At 41.6% G+C, this 26389-nt stretch overlaps 1 protein-coding gene and 1 long non-coding RNA gene across 2 annotated transcripts; both read right to left on the bottom strand.

Moving 5' to 3' along the window:
• Window positions 1–2367: 2367 nt before the first annotated feature.
• Window positions 2368–4495, bottom strand: LOC139327505 (uncharacterized). The gene is made up of 2 exons (XR_011601666.1): window positions 4114–4495; window positions 2368–2557 (listed from the first exon to the last, which is right to left on the bottom strand). It is a non-coding gene; the product is annotated as an uncharacterized lncRNA (long non-coding RNA).
• A 3817-nt stretch (window positions 4496–8312) lies between these two features.
• Window positions 8313–18363, bottom strand: LOC139327506 (veficolin-1-like). The gene is made up of 8 exons (XM_070957349.1): window positions 18231–18363; window positions 17059–17196; window positions 16339–16401; window positions 15231–15266; window positions 14435–14568; window positions 12639–12768; window positions 9020–9154; window positions 8313–8625 (listed from the first exon to the last, which is right to left on the bottom strand). The coding sequence occupies exons 1-8, from the start codon at window positions 18328–18330 to the stop codon at window positions 8375–8377; spliced, it is 987 nt and encodes a 328-aa protein (XP_070813450.1). The 5' UTR covers window positions 18331–18363; the 3' UTR covers window positions 8313–8374.
• Between the last annotated feature and the right edge of the window lie 8026 nt (window positions 18364–26389).

A 26389-nucleotide genomic window follows, 5' to 3' on the forward strand; every position in this document is an offset into this window, starting at 1 on the left:
CATAATGAAGTCAGCTTATTTCACAAGATTGGTGGGAAAAAATGCAACTACAGTACCCTTTTCTGCTTAAAAAAGATGGGATGTAAATCACGGTGCTTTGCTCATCTGAAATGTTATCTTACTCTGAACAAAAACAAGTCACATATTTTTGAATCTAAAAACCTATATTCAAAAACTGCAAGCTTTATTCCCACACAAGTTGAATAATGCCTGCAAATAGATATATCCAAAAATTGTATTATTTTTTAATGTAATATGTAATGGAACCTAGCTTAAGACCATTTAATGAGTCTTATTTTTCAGCCAAGGTCTAAAACGTTACAAAATGTTATTTTTGTCCAATGTCTTTAAAACTACAGCCATTTATATTTTCCTGCCAAACATTAACTTATTTTCTCACCAAATCTTTTTATTTAAATGCTTACTTTACCCCACCCAGTATAGATTTGGCATAATAGATAATCTCATTATCAGGATATCTCAGCTTCTCCAACCAAATGTCAAGCTTTCACTGTCCAGATTTATCTTAAAAATCTGAATACTCCATGTATAAAGATAGTCCATAAAGACCTGTGGGATATTAGGGTAATTCAGCAAATGAGGTATACCAAACTTCAGTTGCTTATCTAAAATTACATAGGGTATTTATAGAACAAGCAAAGTTAATTCCTCAGACTATTTCATAGTTCAAATATGCCAGCTAAATAAACCTGTTCTCATTAATGTTACTTTTTCAGTAATTATGTGCCCTATTTACTCACCTCTAATGTACTTATGGTACCATTAATGTATTTATGTGGCTTTCAGAGTATAAACACTAGTAGTTTTGCCCTGCATGCCAGATGTAGAAAGATACTAGGAATTATAATTTAATGCTACCCTCACATTTTATAGAAACAGTAAAAATGCAATCAGCCTAAATGGGTTAAATAAATGCCATTTTTTTAAAGTCAACATAAATTACAGGTAGTCCTCAACTTACGACCACAATCGAGTCCAACATTTCTATTGCTAAGTGAAACATTTGCTAAGTGAGTATTGTCCCATTTTATGACTTTTCTTGCCACAGTTAAAGTGAATCACTAGTTGTTAATCGCACAAGTGAAACTGGTTTCCCCATTAACTTTGCTTGTCAGAAAGTTACAAAAGGTGATCACATGACCCCTGGACACTGCAACTTATGAATCAACTGCCAACCAACTGAATTTTGATCATGTGACCATGGAGATGCTGCACGTGAAAAATGGTCATGCCACTTTTTTCAGTGATGTAACTTTGAACGGTTACTAAATGAACCTTTGTTAGTTGACTACCTGTAATTAGGTTCAGCTGACAGTCCTGGTTAAAAAACTTAAAATAAAAATCTAGCTTAATTTTTCTCTTTATCAGAAAAACTAAAAAGCATTTTAACTAGCCATATAATACTTATGAGGTATCACATTAAAAAGTGTGATAGAACCCAGAAACAGAAATGTAATGCTGAGCTGTAACTCCTTGCATTCTTTCTCATAAACCCTATAGCTCCCTACTCTCAATCTTTGTTACAAATCATATTTGTTTCCAGATTGACTGGTTATTTATAACACAAATGGTTCTCATTTAATGACTTGTTCACTGACAGTTTTAACCTGTTGACAGCATTGAACAAATGGTATTTACGACTAATCCTCAAAGTTCTAGCCATCGCAGTATCCCAAAATTGTGTGATTGTCATCTGCAACCTTGTTTGCCAGCTTACAAACAAACTCAATGAGAACCAGCAGGTGGTCACAAATGGCAGCAATGTCCTCACTTAATGACATGGAATTCTATTACAATGGCAACCAGGAAAGGCTGGAACTGATGTGAATAAGTAATGTGGTCATCTGACATCTCACTTTAAGATCATATTGCTTAGTGACAAAAATTCCAGTCCCAATTGCTGTTAACCGAGTACTAGTTGTATTTACTTACACTATTTACATTTACTTACACTTACTTAGCCATGGTTTAGTCAATCACATTTTCATATGGCCTTCTGAATTATAAACCAACTGCAGACTAGAATTGTACAATGTTAGGCTAGATGTGGGTGACTAGGTTCAAGATTGGGTGTCCTGCCAATAAAAATTATTTTAAACACTGTAACTGGTGTCACAAACTATTCTTCATATCATATCTTTCTTTCTCTGCCAATATAAATTTCATGATGATGAGGGCCTACTTTGTTTTTCTTCAACTGTGCCTTCTGTTCCTGGGAAGCTTTTAAAAAATTTGTGTCTGGAATTTGCATAAAATATTTGTGTAATTAATATAGAAAAGCCCAATATTTACTTCTATCATAGATAATGCATACTGGTTTTTCTAAATAAAAACTTGGACCTGCTGTTGTGAATTTTTAAATTTTAGTTTTAATAATGAAAGCCTCTGGGAATAACAAACATTGATATTTTCTTCTTCGTGACCATGTTCCCAAAGCTTTTTCTTCTCATTTAGAGTAACTGTCCAGATTGCCCATAACCCAACAAATTGGGAAAAAGCCGCCAGTAAAAATCACTGTGAATCCAATGGCATTTTCCTGTAAATTGAAAAAAAAGTGTGTTAAGGATGCAGCATACAAGATAGTAGACGCACAAGTGAGGTGAGAATTGTGACTGTTTGTTTCATTTCTACTGTAGTTTATATATGAAAGCTTATGGACTACGTGCAAACTTCTATAATTTACTGTACATGTGATTTATAATTCATATAGCAAATAACTTATGGCATATACAATATTCATTGTAATTTTAATGATCCTGAGTTTTCTCAATAGTACAAATTCCTGTAGATTCCTTGAGGTAATTTTACAGAATACTGCCTTCAAATTAAGTTCTATCTGTTACGTTTTACTTTATTTCTTACAGCAAATACAATGGTAACATAAATCTCAGATGTATTGCAGTCTATTTTAAATGTATGCAGTTAGTGCTTTACTGCAGGGAAATCTTCAACATGAAAAATAATGTACTCATGTTTGCTGCAAGAAACCATTAAAATTTAGATAGTCTTGAAATAAGAATTCCTGGCAGTAAGACTTTCCCCTCTTACCAGTTTCTTGTGAAATGAAAAAAATGGGAATGTAGAAAAGATTAAAAACTGTAAAAGGCCACTATCTAGTCTACTCCCATAAAATTCTTTATGAAGCAAACACAAATGCGCCGAGTGGAAGCATTCCAAACTAAGAAACCAATCATAATGATTTTTAAACAACCAGCTCAAACCACTTATCCTATTTTTCATTGTGATTTCATCTTACATGGCAGCCTCTCAGGAACACAGATTGCTACAACACTGGGCATTTGTGGTGGGGGGATATAATGCTTCAGATTGTAAAATGTTGGATATAAACACTGTCTTAAAGTGACAAGCAATTAAAAGTCTATTTACCGGTATTAAGAGCAAATCTTACACATTTAAATGAATTTCAGGGGGAAAATATTGGCGGCTGAGGAAGGAAGGGAGAGTTAATCTCTCCGGCCTTCCTATGATGATCTTTATTTTAGTAAGCAAAGTGAGTGCAAGAATGCAGACAGGATTTAAGGCTTATGTCTATTGGTTTCCATTAAGGCCTCCTGCAACTATACGGCCCACATGTAACTAGGTGAAGGTCCTCTGCCTAATACCATAGGCCAGAGGTCTTCAAACTTGGCAGCTTTAAGACTTGTGGACTTCCATTCCCAGAATTCTCCAGCCAGCTACGTTGAAGACTTTTACCGTAGGCATTTAAACGACCATTTTAAAATTCCCTTTTAAAGAGAAGACACGAAGGTACGTGACGCTGTCCTTGGGAGCAGCATTTCCTCTTCCACCACATTATTTCAGTCCGTCCCGGAAAAAGAGGCACGATATAAGACGGCCTCCCCGTAGCAGAGCAATTAAAATAGAAGCCTTTGACCTGACCCCGTGTTTCTTTCGGACGGTGCTCTTCTTAGCCTAGGGCTAGCCAGGGGAATCTTGGCAGATGCGATTGAGCCCTTCAGAAACCTGCTCTAGAAGGCGAACAGCACTGACATTCATTAGTCGTGTGTGTGTGTGTGTGTGTGTGTGTAGTGCTGGAAGCTTTAAGGAAAGGAAGAAAAAAAAACCTCTCACCAAGAAGCTGTTCTTTCCTGACTTGGTGGACATCTTTGCCCTTGGGAGGATCTGGCTCCTCACGGTCCCATTCAGCAACCGCAGCCCCCTCTGGAAAGCCGGCATGACTGCGCCGGTGGCTGCCTCTCGGCCCGCTCACCCTTTGAGGAGGGGGTGAGGGAGAAACGCGTGGACGGCCTTCCGCCCTTGAACCTGCTGCAGCCGCCGACCGAGACCGCGCCTAGGCCGGGAAGATCTGCGCAAGGTCAGCAGGGGGGATAAAGAAAAAGAAAAGAAAAGAGAAAAGAGAGAGATTGTCGCAGGCTCGGCGAGAGGAGCGCCGCCTGCAGGTGCTTCGTTCGGAACGCAGCGGATGTGACGACAGCGCTACACGCTGCGGAAGAGGAGCAGACGGAAGGGAGGGGCTGGGTTATGGAGAGTACGGAAAGGGCGCAGCGGGGCGGAGCTTTCGGAGGAGAGGCGCGGTGGGGGTGGGGGGGGGGGAGGAAGAGAAAAGGAGGGAGAAGCCGATCTCCCGCGTTCTTTCCCTTCGCGTTCTATCTAGAATAGTTTATCATTCCGGAGAGTGGAAGACGGAATCTCTAATCAATCCATAACTAATCTATTCCTGAAAACGAATTTATTCAGATACCCGGTTTAATGTAATCCGTAAAAATAAATACATACATACATACATACATAGAAACATACATACATAAAATTCTAATTCTAATTATAATATATAAACCCTCACAGCTTCAATCTTAAACTCTCATATCAGGGGTAAAATCCAGCAGGTTCTGACGGGTTCTGGAGAACTGGTAGCAGAAATTTTGAGTGGTTTGGAGAACCGGCAAATGCCACCTCTGGCTGGCCCCAGAGTGGGGTGGGAATGGAGATTTTGCAATATCCTTCTGGAGTGGGGAGGGAATGGAGATTTTGCAGTATCCTTCCTCTGCCACGCCCACCAAGCCATGCCCATCAAGCCACACCACGCCCACCAACCCCATTCCTAAGAGGTCCGTAAAGAGGGCATGCATAAGCGCACCAGCGTGCCTACTGTCACTGTCTTACTGTCCCCATTTATCTGTATTTATTTCCTTTATTCGTGTTCATGTTCATATTTACACTTGCTACCTTGTATATGTTTGACAAACAAATCAAATAAAAAAAATTAAAATAAAATATATCCGTCCTTAAGCTTGGACTTTGGAGTTTAGCCCCTCAAGTTGACTAGCTTCTGAAGACGTGAAGTGGTGCTTCCTATAGGTTCTTATAAAGGAGCGAGTTCACTGGATGTCATCTTAATGTCCTTTCCCACAGAGAGAAATCAGCACCAGCACAATTGTCCATTGCATGGAGTACCCCCACTCTCCTTTACAGGCTATTTAAGACAGGTTATGCTCATGGCTTAATAAGCAGTGTTGAATTGGTGATTTGAGTTGTAATGCATACCCTACTCCGCTTTTTTAAAATCAGTCAGAGGTGGAAAATCCTGAAATGGGAGTGATTTGTGTAGCAAAGGCCAGGTTCATCCCTTCTCAGGTGACTTTTTCTCCTCCTGACCTTTAATAGTGGAATAGGATACAAACTCCCATGCCACTTCAAAGAGATTGTTAATAGCAATATCTTTTTATATTCTCCATAACTTAGAAATGACTCTGTTAGCTAATTTGATATGATCCGAACAGCACAAGGATGACTTGATACAGCTGCTCCTCCATCTTTGAACTCAAAATTATAGTATGATTTAGTAGTCCTACACAGTTTTATTATCTTACCAATTTGCAATTACTTGATCCACTTCAGTACAGTGATACAAATATGGAGAACTGAACACAACTGTGCACATAAGGGACCCGATGGCTCAGTGGCTAAGATGCTGAGCTTGTCGATCAAAAGGTTTTTGTTTTTTAATTTGATTTATATGCCGCCCTTCTCCGGAGACTCAGGGTGGCTTACAATGCGTTAAGCAATAGCCTTCATACTTTTGTATATTTATACAAAGTCAGCTTATTGCCCCCACCATCTGGGTCCTCATTTTACCTACCTTAGAAAGGATGGAAGGCTGAGTCAACCTTGAGCCTGGTGAGATTTGAACTTGCAGTAATTGCAGGCAGCTGATGTTAATAACAGTCTGCTTTAGTCTGCTATGCCACCAGGCTCCTTAGGTTGGCAGTTCAGGGCTCGAATCCGTAGTGCTGCATAATGGAATGAGCTCCCCTTACTTGTCCCAGTTTCTGCCAACCTAGCAGTTTGAAAGCATGTAAAAAATGCAAGTAGAAAAATAGAGACCACTTTGGTGGGAAAGTAACAGTGCTCCATGCGCTTTCAGCATTTACTCATGCTGGCCACATGACCACGGAAACGTCTTCGGACAGCGCTGGCTCTTCGGCTTAGAAACGGAGATGAGCACCGCCCCTAGAGCTGGAAACAACTAGCATGCATGTGCAGGGAACCTTTACGTTTATGCACATAATACAGTAAGGAACTAATTGTTCTAATGCTAGTGAGGCATGATTCACTGACTTTAAGAAAAGAATAATTTATAGTGTTTGCAGAATGGTGACATCTTTGGGTCTTAACCATTAACATAACTCTTCTACACCTCCATAATAGGTGCTATTGCTTACCTAAATTTTGGAATATTCGGTGGTAATATGTTCACCGGCTGATTGAGACACAGAGATATATAAACAGGAAGAGTGCCTTTTGAAGTTGATCTCTTAAAAGCACAATTTGGAATGTTTAAATCTTATATTTGACTTTTCCCTTTCTTTTTTTCCCCTCTCCTAGTTGATACTATAGAAATTGTGTTCCAAGATGGAATTTACCAGCATGGGGGTCATGAGATTAGATGACCTATGAAATGTTGGTACCATAGAGTGTTCATTGGGCTCATTCTTGGCAACAGTTATATATTTTATATATTTTTATATAATGCTGCTTTGTGATTTGTATTGTTTTAAGTACATTGTTAACTGCCCAGAGTCACATTTGCAAAATGGTCATATGAATCAATTCCATAAACCAATCAACTCTACTTTTATAACAGCATAGCTATATTTCTAGATATCTTAAAGGTCTGTGTAGCATACTGACCCTGATGGAAGTGGAAGTTACACACAGGTTTTAAAGTAGCCAAATATATTACGGTAGTATGCATTTGGAACACGTGCTAGATTCCCATTTAATATTTGATTACTTTTTAGCAGTTGCTAAACTTGCATCTAATGAGTTATCTCACTCGTTGTTAGGGACACAGACTTATTTTCTGCATCATAAAGAAATTTGTTACATGTCTTTTCCCAATAGTAAATTCCAGTAGATCACAAGAAATATGTCGTAATACAGTAGGAATACATTCAATAGGAAGATTGGAGAATTCAAATAAGTGCGAGACAATTTTAATGGAAAAGAATAGAAAACCTATCTCTACTGCATTGTCTCCAGGCGCTTCCAGATCACCAGCTTTTTAATGTTTTTTGGACCGAGTGCCCAAAAAAACCCCCAAAATGCAATGCGTGCATGGCCCCCGTGCATGCGCCCCACTCCCACGTATGTGCACACCCCTGCATGTGCTTGTGCATATGCACACAGCCCCACTGCGCCCCACCCCTGCACATGTGTGCATTCCCCCCTGCATGGGCTCTGCATGCACAGCAGAGACCCGAAACCAGCTGGCCGGCGGGAGACACACACGCATGCACGACAGACTGAACTGGGGCGATAGCTCATGTACACACAGAGAGGGGGATGCATGCCACCTATGGCACGCGTGCCATAGGTTCGCCAACACAGTAGTAGACTAAACTGGCTTACTGATTAGTTTTTTAACTCTATATGAGCCTATTCCCTCTCTCCTTCTTTGCATCTGCACTCACGCTAGAAAGAGAAGAGAAATTGACCAATCATTACCCAGGATGAGAAAAAAATCTTTCTTTCCTTCAATAGAAAGCAAACCAGCCTAAGAGAAAGTGTCTTGAAATAGCCCCGTCTATAAAAACAGGATTGCAGGGATTGCTGTTGCTAAGCAATGCGGTCATGCTTTATGACAATATTACTCAGTGATGGAAATTCCAGGCCCAAATGCTGTTGTCAGTCAAACACTACCTGTCAGCATTCTGAATAATGCACTCATTGAAAGCAAAACTCCGAGGCAGGTAGATTCCTCTAAGAACAGGTTTATTGGATACATCATATTGGCACAGCCGGTGAAAAACAAATCTGAAGAGTTATTTTTAGTAAGAGTTGAACAATTGTGAATATACTGATATTTCACCTATTGAGGTCTAATTTTCATGTCCACATATTTGTAAGAATAATGGTGCCCCTTCCCAGCAGACCAGTTGATGCCATCAGCATAAGAGCTATGTTCTCCTTTGTGATACAGGCCATTCAGGTTGGAAGAGTGGCAGGCACCATACCACCAACCTCCCTTGTAACTCACAGCACAACTTCCGGATTCATAGGTATCATTGTCTTTGTCTTTTGTAGAGAATGCCAAGCCTTTATGTCCTGAGAAAGAATCCCCTGAATGAAGATAATCAGAGGAGAAAGTCAATGATTTACTGTATTGTTACTTTCAGTCACAGTGCTACAACAGTGAAAAATGTATATTCTCTGCTAGGAAGAATTCAGGAAATAAAAAATAATAGAATGCATCTTATATGCAGAAATACTAGCCATACTAGTAATTCTAAAATTCACTATAAAAAATAATACATTTCTTATAAATAGAAGTGGAAGGCAAAACCATAAGAAATGTTTTTTATATTCATATGGTGCCCTGAGGCTAACTTGGCTAAAAGCCGTCAGAAAAACACCTGCTGTATATGGCAAATTTTTAACTGTTTTAAAATAATTGTGTTTTATGATCTATTCCATACCAGGTACTCAAATGAAGAACAGCCTCTATATAACTCACCCATGTTGCCATCCAAATAGGAGCCCAACATTAGCTTATAGTTTTCATTTTCATTTGTGATTCTGAAACTGGAATATGTTGCAAAGGTTGTGGAACCGTTGAAATCTTCCACATCAATTCTCAATTGCTGTGTTCCTAAACACCAAAGGTTAGATGTTATTAGGGAATGAATACCAGAGATGCAGAAATCCTTGAAGGGAAGCATATTGATCGCTGTAGTAGACTTTCATTCCACAAGGAGCACAAGAGTTGAGCCAGGAAAATTAAACCACTGTCAGAAAGTCACAATTTTTGTCGGGTCATTTTGCACAATTAGCCAGAAAGTCATCCATGCGTTGCCACTTTTTCCTTTGCTTTCACAAAGTCAATATTTTTATAACTGTCTACCTATATATAGCAAGTAAGGCAGTGAGGAGGGATACAGATTGATGCTGAGGTGTCCTGGTTCCATATATATCTATATCTATATCTATATATCTATATATCTATATATCTATATATCTATATATCTATATATCTATATATCTATATATCTATATATCTATCTATATCTATATCTATATCTATATCTATATCTATATCTATATCTATATTTATCTATCTATCTATCTATCTATCTATCTATCTATCTATCTATCTATCTATCTATGTCGAGCGTCAAGAAGCACTCGACATCATGTCCATGCACCGGCAGAACATGGATACCCGACTGGAAGGGGGGGGGGTTGAGCCACATGGGTGATGGTGGTGGAATAGGCTTCCGAGTAGGCGTTTATGTGCACGGGTGCCTTATGGGGTCGCGTGGGGTTAGCTTACTACTCTGAGAACACTCTAGAAAAATGACGGCATCCCAGTACGTCCGAAGGAAATGAGGAAGTACGAGACCTTCCAGCTGAATGTAATCTGGAAGGAACTATATAAGGACTCGCTTGCAAGGGCGTGACAGCTGCGTCTTTGTTTTGCTAGCTTTGCATTCCGGTTTCTGTAAGCGCTGATTGCCACGATTAAATGAAGATACACCAGCTTGGCTTTAAGCGTGTTCTTTGAGCGTGGACACGGTCCTAGGGGAGCCGAGAGGAAGACGCAGCTCTCCCTTTTCACAAGCCGTTTTGGAGCCGCCCCCCCGTGAAGGAAGGAACGGGATGGCAGAGGGCGTAGCGGCCGACGTGCTGCCGGAGGATACAGCGGAGACCGTGGGCGAAGCGGAGGAGGAGGTTGACGCCGGGATGGATGGGGCGGCCAGCCCGCCGGTGGTGCGGCCGAAACAGCATGAGCCCGGGGTCGACGGCGCCCCTAGTGAACGAAAGGAACGCGAACGCAACGCCCGGGAGACGCCCGGCCCAGAGACAGGTGGGATGCGTCTTCAAACCCCGCCCTATGCCGGTTCCCAGTTCCAGGATTGGAGGGAACGGCGATGGCTGGAAGACGAGGAAGGGGACTGGAGCCACTCCACTGGCCTGGGGCCTTCCACCCTAGAGATCCTACGCGACCGTTTTGGCGAGGCGAGCTTTCGCGACGCGCCCTCCTGGCAGCCATGGGCGCCCAGCATGGAGGGAGCCACCTCCTGGTCGGGAGGCGGTACGGCGGGTGGGAGTTCTGACAGCAAATTCCGCCTTGCCAGCCCGAAGCTGAAGTTGGAGGGGCGTGAACAACGCTGGGTGAGTGGAGAGCGGAGACAGGCTGTACATTCATACGGTGGGGGCGAGGGCAGCCACGCAACTTCCGGTGCCGCTACACAGCCCGGGAGAGAGAGGAGAGTAGATCCCGTGAGAGACGCCCCTCGACAGCTACCCGGCACAGGAGATAGGCCACCACAACAGCGTTACAGAGACCCGCTACCGGCATGGGGCCACGGTCCCTGGGCACCCCCCCTCCAGCAACATCCCTGGGGATTACCGCCTGTGCAGGCTGCATTTGATGGAACTGCAGGAAAGGTGGCACTGTTCCTGAGTCAGGTAATAAGCCATATGGACCTTTATGGCAGATTATATCCTTCGCAGTGGTCCATGGTCGTGGCGGTCACAGCAGTGCTCACGGGGGAGGCAGCTGAATGGGTGCCGATTTGCATAGTGAACACGCCCGCGAGTTAACAGATCTGGGCCTGTTCCTTGAAGCATTACGCAATAGGTTCGAGGATGAAACTCGGACCCAGGTCATCGAAGGTGAATTGGTCAACCTACGACAGCGTGGTCGCCCTGCCAAGGATTATGTCAAGGAGTTCCGTAATCTGGCAGGAAAACTCCATTCGTGGCCAGAGCGATTACTTATCCACCAATTCCAGGCAGGGCTAGATAGAGAAATAAAACAGGCCTGTGTATACCGGGGTCTAGGCCCACGATTGTCCGAATGGTACAAGGCAGCGGTGAGCCTAGACGTTGGTTTACGAGAATTCAGGCCTCAGAACACACCACCGTTCCAGTCCCGTCGTGGTCCAAGTGGCAGATCCAGTGACCGCGGGGCGTTTAGAGGAACCCCGGCATTCGGGCCGACCGCTACCGAGGCGAACAGACGCCCGTTCCGGTGCTTTCGATGCAACCAAGAGGGTCATAGAGCTGCGGACTGCCCCGTCGCAGCCCCGCGACTGTCAACTTCCCGGCCATCCGTTCCGACTACCACGCCACGTGACCGACCCCTACGAACACCAGAACGCTCTAGGGCAGCCACGCAGACGCCCTCGTTAGAACCGACAACCCGGTCCAGTAATACCATGCCAGGGACGGCTCGTGTCCCCGACGCATCCGAAGAAAGCGACAACGGAGATGAGTTGCAGGATCCTATGGTAAGTGACCCTGTACACCCCTTCCTGATACCAGTGACCCTTAGACATCCTGTCACTAAGAAGGAGTGTGAACAAAAAGCCTTAATTGATACAGGCTGTACTCGATGCCTTATGCGGCAGTCGGTAGCTGAGGGCTTGGGCCTTCGGATCCTGACTCTTCGTACCCCCATTAAATTCGAGCAGATGGATGGGTCCATCCTGGGAGGCACACCTACTGCCAGTGTTACAGAACCCGTATTCCTGCAAATAGGAGCCCATCAGGAAATGATCCGGTTCATTGTAGTAACCCAGATGATCGAACCCATCATTCTTGGGCTCGCGTGGTTGGACAGGTGGGAACCACACATATGGTGGGAGGGGGGTTATCGTAGGCTCAGACTGCCATGTACAAAAGAGAGGGTGGCTCTCCAGCAAGAAACAACAAGACAAGGTACATACCCCCAAGCATATAATGACCTCGCCCGAGTATTTAGCGAGGAAGAATGTGACATCCTGCCCCCCCATCGGGATACGGATTGTGGTATCGAAATACTTCCCGGAGCCCGGTTGCCAAAACCCCGTATGTACTCGATGACACCACAGGAACTGAAGGAATTGCGAACGTATATAGATAAAAACCTGGCCCGGGGATTTATTCGTCCCAGTCGTTCGCATTTAGCGGCACCCGTCCTCTTTCGAGGTAAGAAGGATGGTGGCTTACGTCCTATGAACATTTGTGTGTGTGTGTCTGATATTCATCTTTCCTTATAAATTAATTCTGATAATGATGAGCGTTATCAGTGTAAAAGTATTTAATTTATCAAACTGAGCCTCAGGTAGAAGAGGAGATTTTGGACTTACCAGAACTGGTGAGAAGATGGATCTTATCATTGCCCAACCAGAATTCTGATCCTTGCCTCCCAAACCCTTTCTTGTATGATTCCCAGTTACGGTAGAAATTGACAGAGCCATCCTGCCTCCTCTGGAAGACCTGGTTGAGAGAGACAATCTGCTTTCTTAATATTATACCATTTCCACTTGGGTCTCTCATCCTGGCTTAGCAAGTTCTTACTACTTCTTTAAAAGTAAAGCATTGTGGCAGGGTGACTGCATAATTAAAAAAGTTGTTTGGAAGCACTACTACCAGTGGTGGGATTCAGCCAGTTCGCACCACTTCGGGAGAACCGGTTGTTAACTTTCTGAACAGTTTGGCAAACTGGTTGTTGGAGGAAATCATTAGGGCAGAGAACCGGTTGTTAAATTACTTGAATCCCACCACTGACTACTACCCATGTTGTCTGGACCTAAAATGCAGTATGAAAGGCCACCTTTGCCTGCACTCACATTTGGACCAAAAGAAAGGAATGAAGAAAAACTGAGGTGGCATAGAATTGCCTATTTTTTTCTAGAATAAGGATTGCCCTCTCTTCTTTGCAGAGCTTGAGGGGTTAGGGTTCCTGCTGAGGAAGGGGCAACCCAAGATCTGCTGAACTCTGCTTCAGGCAGGTAGAAGGGAGATTTCTATAATTTCCTCCAAAGCACCTGAGAACAAGACAAGAAGTAACAGATGGAAACTTATCAAAGAGAGATCCCAGCTAGAACTAAGGAGAAATTTCCTGTCAGTGAGAACAATTAATCAGTGGAACAGCTTGCTTCCAGAAGTTGTGGGGGTTCCGTTACTGGAGATTTTTAAGAAGAGACTGGACAGCCATTTATCTGGAATGGCATAGGCCATAGGGCCTCCTGCTTGAACAGGTGATTGGATTAGAAGCCCTCCAAGGTCCCTGCCAACTCCGTTATTCTGTATTCTGTGCTCTGTACAAAGGTTCTCTGGCCCTGTCCAGGTATGCTGGACAACAACTCTTGACATTCTCAGCCAGCACGACAAACAGCTGGGAATCCTAGATACTGTCACCCCAACAGATCTGGAGGGAGCCAGGTTGGAAAAAGCTGTTTTGACCCCGACCCCGGAGGCTGATTTATCTTCGCATACTGAGTCGGAGGATGATATGGAGGAGGAGGAAGCTGTCACGAGCTATGTGCCGGAGGGGCCGTCTTCACTGGTGCGTCAGCAAGAACTGACAGTTGCTGACGTGCCTCTGGACCCCAGCCAAATTGACGAGGAAACAGAGGCCGGTAACGAGGAGGGGGAGCCCCTATTGGATGCAAGAAAGAGACATAGGAGACGTCGTAGAGAACAGCTATTGCCACGTCCCAAGAGGTGTGGTCAGGAGACATAGGGCCACACCCTACAAAGTATAAAAGGGGTGTGACTGGGCTGGAAAGGCGTGATGAACAATTTGTTGGCGTTTTGGATATAGTGGATTTACAACTGTTAGTTTGGAGTTTTTTGACAAGAGTCTGCATTCCTGCATTAGCCTGCTGGCTGTCTGCCAAGACCTTTGGAACATTGCCTGGTAATTATTGGACTGAGATACGCTTTGAAAGAGAACTATTTATTAAAGGGCCAGCTTCAGTCTCTCTAGTCTGCGTTTGTTACTGCCGGGCTATTTGAGCCCCTACAAGGCCACTCATGGGAGGGGACAGAACAAAAGCCGAGTTAGCCTTTGAATATTACTAATGAATTAAAAGGTATTTTCCTGCTTTCATTATGTTGAGAATAATGTTAGGAAACATCTCTAAGATCTCTTACTTACCAACCAGCCCCCTCCATCTACTTCCATGTCACAGAAAACCACCATCACTTTCCCTGTGATTGGATAGATGGTGTACCAGCCAGTGAGGGTCTCTCCTTGTTCATGGAGCTCTTTGCAGTTTCTGGCTCTTCCCTCTGAGAAAAGAATATTGGGGGGGATTTAAAAATGTGTGGATCAGTTCAGATTCTCTCTGTTCTGAAAATATATGTGGTGAGACAATTAGAGGTTTCTGTGCAAGAATGTCTTCATTGAAATCACCATAATGCCTATTGTAGGAGAATGGATACACGTTGGTATGCAATAATATTTTTAAAATTAAAGAAAATATCTATTTACTTATTTATTTATAATATTTATATGCTATCCATCTCATATCCAATGATTCTGAGTGGCTTACAGCATATAGGTATAGGTAGATCCTTCAAGACCTGAATAAGACATACAGTATTTGCATATGTAGCAGGTTCTCCAAACTAAAGTCATTAATTATCAGGGTGGGGGGAATTACGGGAGATAGAGTCTAACATTCTTAGAAGACACAGGTTGGGGAAAGCTGATATGTGCAGATGAAATGCATCACAATGATTCTTAAACTGTGATCAGACAATTTGTACTATTCCAAACATCCATTCTAGCCTGTTCAGGCAGTTTTGCATTTATTATCCTGAGTGTAAAGGTCATAAAAAGAGAGATAAAGAGAAAAAATGAAGATAAAATCAAGCTGATGGCATTTGTGCCAATTATCTGGAGAAGTTTGAAGTGACTGAATAAGCAAGGGGAGAATGCTTAGACATACCTTCCGGCTGACAGCCTTCTAATTGGCACGGTTCCCCTGTGGAAAGAGGGAAAAAAAAACTGCTTTTGAGCTGAACAGACTCAGGGCTCCAAGTCAAAGGAAATATGAAGATGAGAACTATTTCACAGTTTCCCCTCAACTTACAACCATTCATTTAATGACAATTTGGAGTTACAAAGGCACTGAAAAAAGTGACTTATGACAACTGTTGCAGCATCTCTGTATTCACACTATCAAAATTCGGAGATTTGGAATCCTGAAAGGATTTTAAGAGAGGAGTAAAATATTTTATGTTAAAACTATGGACATTAGATGTGATTTAAGAAAATATTGATTTGATTTGGGTCTTAGAAGTAAGGAACATATATGAAATACTGATTGTTAAAATGATAAATGAATATAACAAAGAGCTGTCTATAGTTGGAGTTTAAGATTTAGGGTGATATAGCAGAATGCCAAATATTTAGAATAAGATGTTAGATTGAGTGATAAAAATTGGGTTTGGATTTCTTTGTGTCTTTTTCTCTCCCCCCCTCACCTTTTTAAGATGTTAATGGATGAAATTTGGAAGGGAATGTGAGCAATTGTACTTATTTTATACCGGATCAAACCCTTGCTCTAAAAGATGTATTTTATCTATGTTTAAAAATAAATAAAAAAAATTTCAAAAAAAATAATAATTGGAAGCTTGGCAACTGGCTCATAATGGCTGCAGTGTCCCAGAGCCTTGTCATCACCTTGGCAACATTCTGACAATCAAATCCACTGGGGAAGCCAGATTTACTAACATCTGCAGCAATTCACTTATCAACTGTGGCACAAAAGGTCATAAAAGACGGTTGTTAAGTGAGTTTTCCCCCGTCTTAGCAATGGAAATTTTGGGCTCAATTGTGGTCATGCATTGAGAACTATCTGTTTATCAACACCTCTCTTTATGCAAGTTCCTTATCTATTTTCTTGCCTAGAGGAATAGACAGGTAGAAAATCCACCTGCAAAGAACTTGTCTTGCAGAGTGATCACCAAAGTAGAAGCTTCAGTAAGAATATTTGTTTGGAGGCCAAGAGGCTTTAGGATTTCCATATATTTCCCTCATTGGAGATACATTACCTTTGTCTCCTTTGTCTCCCTTTGGTCCAGCTTTTCCAGGTATCCCAGCAGAGCCCTTTTCACCTAAGGAGAACAGAACAAAGCTCCTTAAAAGAACACCTAGAATATACCAAGAGTTTTCCAAATCTTGTCTTTGTAAAAAGCAAGACAATCACAGAGGCTTTTATCTCTCAGTTTGCAAAAAGGGGGCAACAACCCTTTCATAAACAGGAGAGCTACCTACACACTTTCCACATAATGGAAGGATGTATAACTATTCTGAACTTGCATTGTTTTTCAGGTTTTCCTCATCTTTCTCAAGCACTGTAAAGACCGTAACACCTTGCTAGGAAAGAACTGACTGATCCCTGGAAAGGAAGGAAGCTGATGGGCATAAGAATAGTTCTTTTAACAAAATGATACAATCCATCCTCCCTAAAAAAGAACTAGAAGTTCCAACTACAGAGGCATTCCCAACTGCTACTATTGTACAACCATCAGCATTTTTAAAATCCTCTTCCTGACCTGAAATGCAACCTTCCTAGTACAGCACCCTCCCTTCCTAGCTGGAATTTGAGGGGCAGGGCATGTTTTTCATCCCTCTGCCAAGTAACCTTGGTGATGCTTTCTCCAACATCCTTTCTTCTAGACTGTCCAGGCTTTGAGTTTCCTAGTAACAGAGCAAATAAGCTGCTAGATCTTTTTGACATCAATTGACAACAGAAGTAGGTATCAACTTACCTGGGGGCCCCTGAGGTCCTGGCTCACCCTTGGCTCCAGAAAGACCATTTGTTCCTGGCACACCTGGAATTCCAGGTATCCCTGCCTGGCCCTGGAGAACAATCTTGTCACTCCCACATTGTGCTAAGCTCTTCAGCTCTGGAATAGAAGAAAGAGCATAAACCGAATGAGAAACTAAACAAAAGCAAGAAGGTTTTTCTCACAGTCTGACAAATCATACAGTGGCCCTAGTTTGGATCAGGGGCAAAATCCAGTAGGTTCTGACAGGTTCTTGAAAACCAGTAGCGGAAATTTTGAGTAGTTTGTAGAACCAGCAAATACCCCCTCTGTCTGGTCCCAGAGTGGGGTGGGAATGGAGATTTTGCAGTATCCTTCCCCTGAAGTGGGATGGAAATGGAGATTTTGCATACCCACTAAGACATGCCCACCAAGCCACACCATGCCCACTAAGCCACGCCCACAGAACTGGTAGTAAAAAAAATTGAATTTCACCACTGGTTTAGATGCTAGAAAACCAGCATGATGCAGCAGATAACATTGGGTTTCTATTTTGGGGAATTTTAGACAAGTTCACTCTTATTTTTTACTGAGCCTTTGCAAGCTTTTAAAGCCTGCATTTTTTGAACTGCAAGAGGAAGGGTGAGAAGGCAAAAGAACAATGACATGTACAGAATACTCTTAGGAAACAAACCCTGTTATTATGATGTACACATTTTCCTTTCAAATATTCTAGTTGATTACCTTACACACTTTTTGGCCAAAGACAAACTCCACTGGTCTATTTCTTTCCCCATCCTTTAAACCCTTCTAGAATGGCTGTAATTTCACTAAAGCTCCTTCTGTGGTCTGCCAACGTTGCTCCTTGAACATCCATTCCTCCCTCTGGCCAATAACCAATCAGAAAATGGCTACTAGACAATGCCTTCCCCACATTGTTGTGTTTGGGTTTCACAATGAGGAAAAAATAAAAAGAAAATTAACCATAGCCTGCAGGTGTGGCAAAAGTGCCAAACAGCACCTTCCTTAAAGGGAGGGGAAGTCCCAGCAGCTGGAACGTGAAACAAGAGGGGAGATGGAGTTCCCACTGGTGTCCTGCGGTTATGGGAGAAGCTCTCTAGAGCAATCTATCTTAATTAACTTTCTCACCCCAGAAAGGACCAATTGAGACTCACGTGCACAGCAGCTGGTTTCTGTCTCCTCCTGTGTGGATAGTCCCCTCTCTGCAGACAGAGCAATCAGGAATAGGAAGCAAAAACCAATCCAAGTTGTCATCTTGCCTCAGGAAACCTAGTTTGCTGTCCTTTAAATATGTCTTTGAACTGGGCTGGGGAATTGGCGTTCTTGTATTTATAGCAATGGCTATTCTGTAAACAGAGTAATGGGGAAATAATAGAATTTCCTTCTCTTTCTTCTCTTGCAACACCTGCTTTCACAAATCTTGGCAATATTTTCAGATGAGGGATGGAACTCTAGAAAAAAATAGAAATCTCTGCATTGCATTACTTTCCCCACCCTTTGTCTTTCCTTGAGAATTTTCTGTGGTACAATGTGGATCTTTAACCTTGGTTATCAGAGGGAGAGAAGAAACATGAGTGAGCTGCACTTCAGGTAAACAAATACGTCAGCTTTTACAATTTTCCTTCTTGGATAGATACACCCTGACAAAGACTGACAATACCCCAATTATCTTGCAAGTTGATTGTATGTAATTTAAGAGCTGTTCATTAATCTCTTCTGCTATTTTCATATGTACTTATGGATTATTTATTTATTTATTTATTTATTTGTTTAAATTTCTATACCGCCCTTCTCCAAATAGGACTCAGGGCGGTGCACAGCCTAAGTAAAAACAAAGCATACAAAATTTAAAAAACAGTATTAAAATAATTAGATATTCTGGCCGTAAATTAAAACAACCCAATTTAAAACCAATTTAAAATTTAGCTCAAGCCAGCCCAGGTATTTTACACCTAGACAATATCAATATCTATTAGGCTGTTCTCAAAAAGGCAATTTGTGCTAGCCTCGCCAGTCTTGCCATAAAAGCAGGTCAAATTAAAAAAAAAACAGGAAAGACAAATTACCCATATCAGTAAGAAAGCTCCAATCCCAAAAAAATCCCTCTGGCGAAAAAACAAAACTGGCTATATAGCTAACTTTAAAAGCCACTACAAAAATATATGCCATCAAATAAAGACTGAACGCACCAATTACCACATCAAACAAGAAGAAAACCTTCTGCGCACGAAATCCAAACTCACCTTTTATAATTTTGTAAATAACAAGCTTAAAGACTTGAGATCCATTCCACCCCTAAAAGGACCTAACAGTAACAAATGCAATGATGAAGCAGTTAAAGGAAACCTCTTTAACATATTCTTCGGTTCACTCTTTGTAAACAGCAATTGCTCATGCCCAACATTCCCTAATCGTACCACCAATAACTACAACGATCTAACACAAATAGATTTCACAGAAGATAACATTGAAAAGCCACTACGTAGACTTAAACCATCTCTATCTATTGGACCTGATGAACTATGTGCATACTTCTTAAAAAAGCTTTCCACTGCTATAGCAGAACCTCTAAGCATAATCGTTGAAAAATCTTTCAGGACCAGCTCCCTACCCAACCTATGGTCACTAGCCATGGTCATCCCTATCTTCAAAAAGGGAGACCCCAGCCTAGTCGAAAATCACAGATCAATCTCTTTATGCTGTGTTACCTGCAAAGTCATGGAATCAATCATCAACCAATCCATTACCCTCCACCTAGAAACAAACAACTTACTCTCTAATAAACAATTTGGTTTCAGAAAAAAATTATTCTGTAATCTACAACTTCTACACTGCAAAAACAAATGGACTATAAATCTTGATCAGGGCAAAGCAATAGATGCAATTTACATAGACTTCTGTAAAGCCTTTGATTCAGTGGTACATGACAAACTACTTCTAAAACTACAATCCTATGGCATCTCCGGACCCCTCCATAATTGTATAACCGTGTTCCTGTCAAACAGACAACAAGTGGTCAAAATAGGGAGTGCTCTATCAAATCCTGCACCTGTTAATAGCGGTGTCCCCCAAGTCAGCATTCTAGGACCAACACTCTTCATAAATGACCTTTGTGATCATATTATAAGTAATTGTGTTCTCTTCGCCGATGATGTAAAACTATTTAACACCACTAACAATGCTGCTACCCTTCAAAAAGACCTTGATTTTGTGTCAGAATGGTAAAAAAATTGGCAATTCCAAATCTCAACCAACAAATGCTCTGTTTTACACATTGGCAAAAGGAATGAGAACACAAAGTACAAGCTGAGTGGACACGATCTTGTAGATGGCCCTCACTCTGTCAAGGACCTTGGAGTACTCATATCAAATGATCTAAGTGCCAAAGCCCACTGTAACAACATTGCCAAAAAGGCATTAAGGGTTGTAAACCTAATCTTGCATAGCTTCTTCTCTGGTAATATTACACTACTAACTAGCGCATACAAAACATTTGCTAGACCAATTCTCGAATACAGCTCATCTGTCTGGAACCCGTACTGCATATTGGACATTAATACAATTGAACGTGTCCAGAAATATTTCACAAGAAGAGTGCTCCACTCCTCCTCTCACAACAAAATACCTTATGCCACCAGACTTGAAATTTTGGGCTTAGAGAATTTAGAACTACACTGCCTTCGGTATAACCTAAGCATAGCTCATAAAATCATCTGCTACAATGTCCTACCTGTCAATGACTACTTCAGCTTCAACCACAACAATACAGGAGCACACAATAGATACAAACTTAAAATGAACTGCTCCAAACTCAATTGCAGAAAATATGACTTCAGCAACAGAGTGGTCAATGCCTGGAATGCACTACCTGACTCTGTGGTTTCATCCCAAACCCCCCAAAATCTTAACCTTAAACTGGTACTGTTGACCTCACCCCATTCCTAAGAGGTCTGTAAGGGACATGCATAAGAGCACCAGCGTGCCTACAGTCCCTGTCCTAATGTTCCCTTTAGTTGTATTCATTTTATGTATTGAATTCATGCTTATACTTATATATATTATCTAATACATACTCGACAAATAAGTTAAATAAATAAAAAAAATGTGAGAAAGATCTTGGGACAGTAGGTGAAGAGATGTTACCAAGGGACAGCATAGCCTGCAGCTAGAGAGTGGATATGGCAAGAGGCTCAGAAGAGACCTTCCCTAGTTTTTCCATTGTAGAGGAGAAGGTTGGGAGAGAGAATGGTCCTTTTGTAACATCATGCTTTACAACTGCATCGCTTAGTAATGGAAATTCTGATCCCAATTGCCGTTGGAACCTATTTTTTTCATACCTCCAGTTTAATTTTTTTTCATTCCAGGTAATGGTTAGTTTTTTTCCTGACTTCAATTGCAATTTCTGTGTAATTGGTACTTGAGGATGAGGGGGGAAGGGAAACATGCAACTGAAACCCCACAGCTTTTTAATTTTTGAAGAGTCAGTCGGAGATGGATAACTACTGTGTGTTCAACTTTGAACACATGGATAAATAAATCTGCCATGAATATCATTGGATACTTTAAAAAGGTGGAACTTTGATTGTGAAGTTATGGTTGCCATGTTGACTTTTTGATCTCCCCTCATTGGGACAGAGGACAAAATGACAATGTATTGAATGTTTGATTAACAATGGTTTGTTCTGTTCTGTCTGGGTTAGGGAACTGGGAGAGATAAAGGTATCACTGGACAGCTTAATTTTGAAGCCAGAATGAGCTACACCCAGCTCAGTGGAGAACAACCAAACCAATACAGAGCCCAAAGGAAGGCAGCAATCAGGGTCCAATCTGTGATGACTTACTCTACCGGGAACTCTGTCACAAGGAAGGTTCAAGCAACCAGGGCAGTCAGTCACTAGAAATCGATGTCCCTTCCAGCTTTGGAGCTCCTTCTTAGGAGAACTTTTGTTGAAGCTCAAGTCTCCCTGCTTAAACTCAATAGTGTTCCTCAAGCCTGACCCAGCTTCCAAGTCCACCCAAGTCTATTCAGCTTGTTCAACAAAAGCCCCATTTGTGCTATCCAGGAACAAAGAGCTTCGGTACCTCTGCATCTTTGGATAGTCAATCTAGAGCCAATCTCTAGCCTCGGAAGAAGAAGACGGAAGTCATTCTTTGTATAATTTGTGTTTTTTTCTTTTTTACACTTCTGTCCCTGTTCTTTTTTTTACTCTTTATCATTTCTTTGTTCATTAATTTATGTTGTTTATTATGCAATTTATGCAATAAAATTATTTAGAAAAAAGAGTTGCCCTGCTAACATGAAAGTTCAAGTGAAGCCGACTTCGAAGTTGCTTTACAAAGTCAGGCACATGTGCACACACACACAAATACACACACATAAATCATCTTTCCACCACACAAAGTCCACCATCAAACAGAAACTGCTGCATTGCTCAACTTACTTTCTCAACTTCCTCTGTTTCATCACGTACTCCACCTCAGCTTCCTCCATGTCTGCAATACCAGGCAAATTTCTAAGCAGCTGTTATATATGCCCAAGAATTGCTCTCTTCTGAAATGTTTTACATTTCAAATTCTGTTTATGAAGATCAGATTCTGCTGTTTGTAATCTGTGACACGTTATTCATTTTATCTTCTGAATTCTTTGTTTCATAATATCAGTGATTATACTGTATCTAGTCATAATACTATTGAAATGAGCTGATAAGATGCTGCTTCACTTCACTAATCCTAACAATCAAAATATATTTACTTTCTTGATCAAAGTCAGAGTAAAAAAATCCATTTTCGTTGCTTCCTTCTGTTAGATTCAAATCTATATCACAGTTTAGAGGCATCTGTAATGATGTTTTAACCACTCCCATCTTCGTAAGAGTTAGGGCTATATCCTTGTTCTTTAGTCAACTTCTATATAAACAACACAATTACAGTTTTTTCTAAATTAGGATTTTACCCAGGGGTGAAATGCTCCCGGTTCGGATTGGATCGCCCTACCTGGTAGCGATGGCGGACGGTGGTTCGGAGAACCGGTAGCAAAAATCCCTGCGCGCCTCCCCCCCATGCCCAGCTGAGCCGCACAATCATCAGAGGCTTTTTTTAACTTTTAAAAGCATTTTTTCTACAACCTCTTCCGACGAAAAAATGCTTTTAAAAGTTAAAAAAAAAGCCTCTGATGATCGCGCAGCTCAGCTGGGATTGTCAGAGGTTTTTCAAAGCATTTTTTTCTGCAACCTCTTGGCTGAAGAGTGGTAAAAAAAATGCTTTGAAAAGTCTCTGATTATTCCAGCTGAGTTGCCTGATCGGCAGAGAGGTATTTTTTAAAAAGCCTCTCTGATGACCCCAGTTGAGTTGCCTGATCGGCAGAGAGGTATTTTTTAAAAAGCCTCTCTGATGACCCCAGTTGAGTTGCCTGATCGGCAGAGGCTTTTCAAAGCATTAGAAAAAATGCTTTGAAAAGTTAAAAAAAAAAGTTGGCCATGCCCACCCAGTCACATTACCCCCCTACCCCAACCAAGCCATGCCCACAGATCCGGTAGTAACAAATTTTACATTTCACCCCTGATTTTACCCCATAATGCTTGTCAACTGTCCTATATCCATCTTCTTCTAAAGAAGATTGAAATCATCTTGATAAGTGGGCACCTTATTTATCTGTAACCCAAGTGGGCCTAGATGCTTTAGTGTTTTATTCTTCCAGGGAATTTCTTGAAATCAATTACTCAAAAATAAAGGTTCTGGTTTTCTCTAGAATGGACTTTAATTCCTCTGTTACATAGGAAATCAATTTAAAAAACAAATGAATCAAGATTTAAAGTAAATTGGTTACCTTCACCCATTGGAATAACGAAGTGAATGAGCTTTCTATTAGAGCTCAAAAAGTTGTTAACATAATCTTAAAGTATGCCAGTCTTCCTGGCAGTAATAATATCCATGTAACAATGAAATTGTATAAAGCAAATATTCTGAGTCCGTTGTTATATAGTGCACAACTTTGTAATTATAAGAATGTCTCTACTTTAGAAACTGCTCAGTCTAAGATCCTGAAAGCCAGATTCGGTATCCTTTGGTCAACTTCAAGGAAATTTAATTAACCTTAAGTAAAGGATGTGGGATTTAGATTTACAAAATGACAGAGCTAAAATCATTCATCCTTATTATGGCCCAATTGCCAATTATCCATGCACAATTCCTAGCTACTTCCACACATCTTACACAATCTTACATCCATCTCCATAGGAGACTTTTTAACTTACTTTGAATAAGTGCACTATTATAAAGAAACACAGGAACACATTTGCTATAAACAAATATATTAGCGTCCTGTGTAACAATTATATGTGTTTGGCTCTTATATAGGCACAGTCAGTAATCGTATTATTTCTCTGGGGCTGTAGATTCTTATTAAGTTGCAAACAAAATCAGTTGCACACTGAATTTCTGTGCCAAAACATAACAATGCAGATAATTTAATTATTCCAGAAGTAATTAAATAATAAGAAGTAGAAATAAACATGGTTGCGGTATTTTAGCAAAATAAAAAGTTAGCATAAATTCATAAGCATTGGCTATAAAACTCCATCCTAGAATTTTGCATCCAGAAATAATTTTGTGGAAGTTCACACATGGGATATGGAAAGAGCATTCTGGAGCTGTGTGATCCCAGGATCAATTATGGAGAGGGGGATCTTCATTGCCTAGGACAGGGGTTTATAACCTTAAACACTCAAAGAGCCACTTGGGCCTGTTTCCCACAGAAAACAAAACACAGGGAGCAACAAAACCTGGGTGGGCGTGGCCAACTCGACATCACTCACTCCACCCAGTCACATGACTGCCCCCCAGCCATGCCTACCCAGGTTTTCTGACTCCCCATGTTTTCTATGGGAAATAGGTATCTTCCTCTTTCCCTCCCTCTTCTTTCTCGCTCGCTCCCTCTCTCTCATCTCTCTTTCTCTATGTCCCTCTCCCTCTCATCTTTCCCTTTCTCTCATATGTTTCTTTTTCTCTCTATCTCACTCTCTATCACCCTCTCTCTCTCTCTTTCTCTCCTCCCTCTCTCATTTCTCTTTTTCTCTCTGTCTCTCTTTCACTCTCTCATCTTTCTTTTTCTGTCTCCCTTCCTCTCGTCTCTTTTTTCTCTCTATCTTCCTCATCCCCCTCTCCCTCATCTCTCTCTCTCATTCTTTCTTTCCCTCTCTTGCTTTCTCCCCCTTCTCTGTGTCTTTGTGTGTATGTGCGCGCGTGTGTGTATCTCTTGCTCCCCATCTCTGTGTCCCTTCTTGCTCTCTTGGAAAGCCCTGAGTGCTCTCCTTGGGGCTTTTCGTTACCCATTTTTCTTTCTTCCTTTTGGAAATCCGGGCTGGCTGAGGAACCAAGGAACCCGCAGCCGAGACTTTCCTCCTCCTCCTCCTCCCCCTCCTCCTCCTCCTCCCCCTCCCCCTCCCCTCCTCCTCCTCTCATGACCCCCTGGCCAGCTGTGGTGGTTCTGTACATGAAGGGAGGAGACCAGAATTGATGTCCCTGAGTATTATCATAAAGCGTGACCATAATATAGAATAATGAAATTGGATATAAAAGTGAAATAATATGGGGTCAGCCTAGAGGATCTCTGAAGGGTCCTTTAACTAATAAATATAAGAGACAAATACTGGGTTCAAAAAGTTAAACCGCAAGGTTACTCAAATCACAGGTTAGCTCACCATTCTACAGTTGGAGAGTTCAAGAATTCAAACCGCAGAAGCACTTGTGTCAAATTGCAGAACTAACCCACATGGAGTTTTCTGCTTAAGAAACAAAGGAAGGCTAGCTAAAGAGTATGGTGTAGCAACAAGGGAGGGGGCTGTGGACTGTCAGAACTGTAACCAATCATAAGATGTCAAAAGTATGTATAAGAGTAACTACATCAGAACCCTTCGGGGTTCAGTTTTTGCTTCTTGTGTTGCCACTGAACCTTGCGCAATAAACCTTTTCTGTTTGATCCCGGAATTCCGTGTCAGTTCCTAGACTTCCATAATAACCACATTGCTAAACAATAGCAATCTTGTAGTCCCAGCTGCCATCATTAACTGATTTGTAAAGTCAAGCTACTTCCTGCTAGCTTCCCATAACCAAAGTCAGTGGAGAATCCAGCAAGAAGTTACAAGTCGCAGTCTGGCAGGAAGTTATTAAAAGGGTGTTGCAGTGTAGGTTTGATGTTATACACATGCATGAGAGGAATGTTCACAAAAATATACAGAATGAGGGGATCCAAACATGAATATTACGATTTCACGACATTACTATGTAGTATAGCAAAGAAACAGCAGAATTCAAA

Source organism: Pituophis catenifer, unplaced genomic scaffold, assembly GCF_029215685.1.
Source record: "Pituophis catenifer annectens isolate HBS135680 unplaced genomic scaffold, rPitCat1.0.hap2 SCAF_1, whole genome shotgun sequence".
Lineage (NCBI taxonomy): Eukaryota > Metazoa > Chordata > Lepidosauria > Squamata > Colubridae > Pituophis > Pituophis catenifer.